At 38.9% G+C, this 4,362-nt stretch overlaps 1 protein-coding gene across 1 annotated transcript in view; it reads left to right on the forward strand.

Moving 5' to 3' along the window:
- The window catches only part of LOC141848324 (mitochondrial import inner membrane translocase subunit TIM22-4-like), a 1,140-nt gene extending 529 nt beyond the window's left edge, over positions 1-611 (forward strand). Inside the window, exons 2-3 of the mRNA XM_074736362.1 lie at positions 198-416; positions 498-611. Coding sequence (XP_074592463.1) covers positions 198-416; positions 498-611 — 333 coding nt within the window. The remainder of the gene's footprint in view (positions 1-197; positions 417-497) is intronic.
- Positions 612-4,362: the final 3,751 nt, after the last annotated feature.

Raw genomic sequence — 4,362 nt, forward strand, 5'->3', positions numbered from 1 at the left:
TAGTAAATACTAGAAAAATTAGGAAAGGACATTCCTAGAATTAAATTACTCAAGGTAATTTTTTTTGTAATAAAATTTTGAACTGATTCAAAACTTGGTTTTGTAGTAGAGTTCCATTTTAAGTATTATCATGTATATTTAAAGCCATCTTCTCATGGGACGTTTCTTTTATTATTATTGTCTGGATTTCTGATTAGAGAGAGGTACTCTTTGTTGGCCTTTCAGGTGGTGGACTTGGTTTTTTCATGGGCATGTTTCTCGGGGCTCTGGATAACCCTATAATGCAGGAGGAGATGACTACCAAGCAGCAATTAATATTTCAAGCAAAGCAAATGGGTCGGAGAAGTATTAGCTCTGCAAAGGCATTTGGTCTCATGGGTCTCATCTTTTCAGCTGCTGAATGTGTTGTTGAGAAGGTATATGAATAAAGAGAAATAGCTTTATAGATTTTATCTTGTTAGCTTGAACCTGACTTGATTTGGTAATTCCTTTTACAGGCTCGAGCGAAACATGACACCACAAACACAGTTGTTGCTGGTTGCGTTACAGGAGGGGCTATTTCTACAAAAGGTAGTTTCTCAGCTTTCAAGAACAGAACTAGTAGTTTGTAACTTGGAAATGGGCATAATCTCTACTAGACTGTTACAGATCACAGTAGAAGTTGTTAGTTTAGTTTCATAGAGTTCTGTCATTTTTAAAGGTTATAATGATACTAGTGTAGACCTTGTTAATTACATGATGCATTGTATTTCTCCTATGTCATTGTTTCTGTCTTCTCAAGGAATATTCACTTAGATTGTATCATTTATTATTGGTGCAAGGACATATATGAAATCATAGCAAAGCAATGTATTGACCAAAATGTGATTGAAGAAATATTAAATGAGTTTGATCTGTAAAAAATAACTGAAAGGATAATATTTGATTTAACTGCAAGCGATTGAGATGATAACAAAACTAGTCTTGTTGTCATAAAGTTGAGCTGTAATGGGACAAAATATATGAAGAAGATCAAGAATAAATAGTAATACTTTGGATTGCTGAACATAGTATGTGGAATTTATGAATGTATAGAGAAGGGACGTATACCAGCTAAGGGCAGAAAACTTATATTGTCAAGATGTTGTTGTTGCAAGTATGCCAAGCTATACAGAAGGCTACCTCAAGGAAGACAAGAAGGGCAGCAACTTGAATCACGGAAATAACTCAAACCCTTGCCCCTGACCAGAAAGAAGATAAGATCATTCGGACCATCCTTAGGAAGGAGACGAGGAGCAGGACCAGGTGAGTAGGAATGAGAGGCTAGGGCTCCGTTCGGAAGAGCCTTATTGCTAAAACAAAAGGGAGAACGCATACCTCTCGTGCGCGAGAAAGAGGACGATCGTGGGCTAGGGCTCCGTTCGGAGTGCGCGAGGAAGACGACGGTGTCGGTGTCCGTCGGAATGAGAGGCCGGTGTCGGTGTCCGGCGGCCGTCGGAATGAGAGGGCGGTGTCGGTGTCTGGCGGCTGTCGAAGAGGGCGATCGGGAGAAACTGCGGCTGTTGAAGAGGGCGATCGGGAGAAACTGCGGCGGCGTGCGGTGTAGGGTTAGGGCTCCGTTAGGCGTGAAGTGTGGAAGAAATCGTGCGGCGGCGTGCGGTGTAGGGAATATGACGAGGGAATGCGGAAGAAATCGCGAAGGGCTAGGGCTCCGTTAGGCGTGAAGTGTGGAAGAAATCGCGAAAGGCTAGGGCTCCGTTAGGCAGAAAAATAATATTTAGCGGCGATTAAATTTCAAACCGCCGTAAATCAACCGCTGTGAATCATTTAAACCATGTAGAAATTGCGATTAAAATTCAAACCGCCGCAAATCATATTTAAACCGCCACAAAAAATTGAAAATAGCGGCGGTTAATTAAAACTGCCGCAAAAAATAAAAAATAGCGGCGGTTGTTAAAACCGCCGCTAAATAACCGCCGCTAAAAATTTATTTTTGCGGCGGTTAATTGAAACCGCCGGGAAAAAGGATAATAGCGGCAGTTTTAAAAACCGCCGCTAAATAACTGCCGCAAAATCGTGATTTTTTAGTAGTGATTCCACCAACAATCCCATAATATAAATCATTTATAGTATCGTCTGATAGAATCTGTAAGTCTCTCCCTCCATAGCAGGCTAAGACTCCTATGCAACTCAATCAGTCATATCGTCTTATGAAAAAAATTATTATAATCTAATATACAATTAATAAATCTAGTCATTGTTAAACGTGAGTGGTAATAAAGTTTATATTCTTACGTAAAAGTATCAGTTTTTCTTATGGATATTGTGAAATACCTTCCAATAAGTGTTAGGTCTGTGTAAAGTATTTGCCTGCAAATATAAAATTTTTTATAAATTAAAATAAGTTGATTAATAATTATAAAATTTTTATATAACTTTATTGTAAATTCACCAAATCTGTTGCATACTCTACAATAGATCATGATCCAACACTACTAAAAAATCACAGTTTTGCGGCGGTTATTTACCGGCGGTTTTTAAAACCGCTGCTATTGTCTTTTTTCCCGACAGTTTGAATTAACCGCCGCAAAAACAAATTTTTAGCGGTGGTTTAAATTTGATTTGCGGCGGTTTAGTGATTCGTGGCGGTTTAAAATTTAATTTGTGGCGGTTTAAAATTTAATCACCGCTATATTCTATTTTTTCGGCGGTTTACGAGAACCGCCATTATTTTCTATTTTTAACGCCGCTACCCACCCTACCGCGTCCAAACCCTACCCACCGAACCGCGGCTCCCTCTCTCGCCCGAACCCTAAACTTCCCTCTCGCCCGACGGTCTACACTTCACGCCGCGGTCTGGGCTCTTCCTCTCCGGCTTCCCTTAAACTTCCCTCTCGCCCCGAACCCTAAACTTCACGCCGCGGTCTACACTTCACGCCACGGTCCGTGCTCTTCCTCTCCGGCTTCCTGCGATTGCTTGCCGCCGAGGCTTCCACATAGTCCGTGCAACTTCGCCGACCGTGCGACTTCGCCGACCGTCTCGATAACTTTGAGTTCGATTTCTTTGTTTCTTGGTTTCAAGCTACTGCATCTTGGTTTCGATTTCTTTAGGCGGTTGATTTTGTTGGTTTCTTGCTATAGACCTGTGTGAGGAGCTTCACTTGGCCTTTTCCCTCTTCCTTAATGGGTTTAGTAGTCCTCTTCCTTTCCCTCTCTTCTGTTCCTTTCTGAGCCCTCTGTTTTCCTGGGCTCTATTCCTCTTCCTTGCTGCCTTTCTTGTTCTCCTGGGCTCTATTATCATCCAAACTTTGTATCCTTATCTTCATAGAGTTTAGACTCCATGCTTGCAATATAGTTGAATTTGAAGAGCAACACATTCTCTGAGTTTTATTTGAATTCAGCACTGCTCAGATTGGGCTAGAATTTATTTGAAGTATTGCCTTTGTAGTGCAAAGGATGGCGTAGCTATATTTCTTGGAATTGTAAGTATTGTCAGTTGGGGAGTTGCGGAGGTTCCAAACCTCACAAATTTTCGTGAAAAATCTACTGAAGGTCTTTCAGTTGCTTTTCTGATGACATGGGTTGTTGGGTAAAATATTTCTTTTTCATTGCAATATATTATTTGTTGTGGCTTTGTCCTCATTGTTTTATTTGGAATATAAGCACCAGTTTCCCTTTTGCATTTCCCTTTCGTATTCTTTCTCGTAGGTTTGTTAAGGGGTTTGTGTGTTTGCAGGGATTTGTTTAACCTCATTGGCTGCATTCTGGAGCCTGCTACAGTAAGTGCAATTTCATATTTATGCAACTTTTTAATAAATTGTGCTTTCGTTATTTACTTTTGCTATTCAATTCTGACCTTTGTTAGAACATCTGTTTGTCTATTCTTGATACTTGATAAAATAGCACCTTCCTACAATCGACTCAACATGATTAAAAAGCATTTCATGTAGCTGCTGCATATGCAGTGTTTCACTTGTTGTCATATGAATAAATGGTAGATATTCTTTAAATTAGCTTGGTATATGAAACTACATTTTAAAGTTTAACTCAAGGTCATATCTTTAGGAATAGGCTAAAAGGGTAAAAAGATTGTCCTAGTTTTAGATTTAATTTAATTGAGCCATACCTAAGAGATTCCTCAAAGATTGTATTTGTCTAAGGAAATACATTTATTTAAACTTAGAAATTAGTTTTCTATATGTCATAAATATTAGTAAATGTTAGAAATTTGGAATTGATTGTATTATTTAGTCAATTATGTGCAGTGTAAATTTAATGTTATGTATATATATTTCTAGGACTTCTTTTTTTCTTTGACATTTATGGAGTAAAATTTTTGTAATTGGCTCTTTAATATTCTTTCAGTTTAATTGGCTCATGTGT

Source organism: Curcuma longa, chromosome 17, assembly GCF_044706935.1.
Source record: "Curcuma longa cultivar G26 ecotype Majalengka, Jawa Barat chromosome 17, ITB_CL_G26_1.1, whole genome shotgun sequence".
Taxonomy (NCBI): domain Eukaryota; kingdom Viridiplantae; phylum Streptophyta; class Magnoliopsida; order Zingiberales; family Zingiberaceae; genus Curcuma; species Curcuma longa.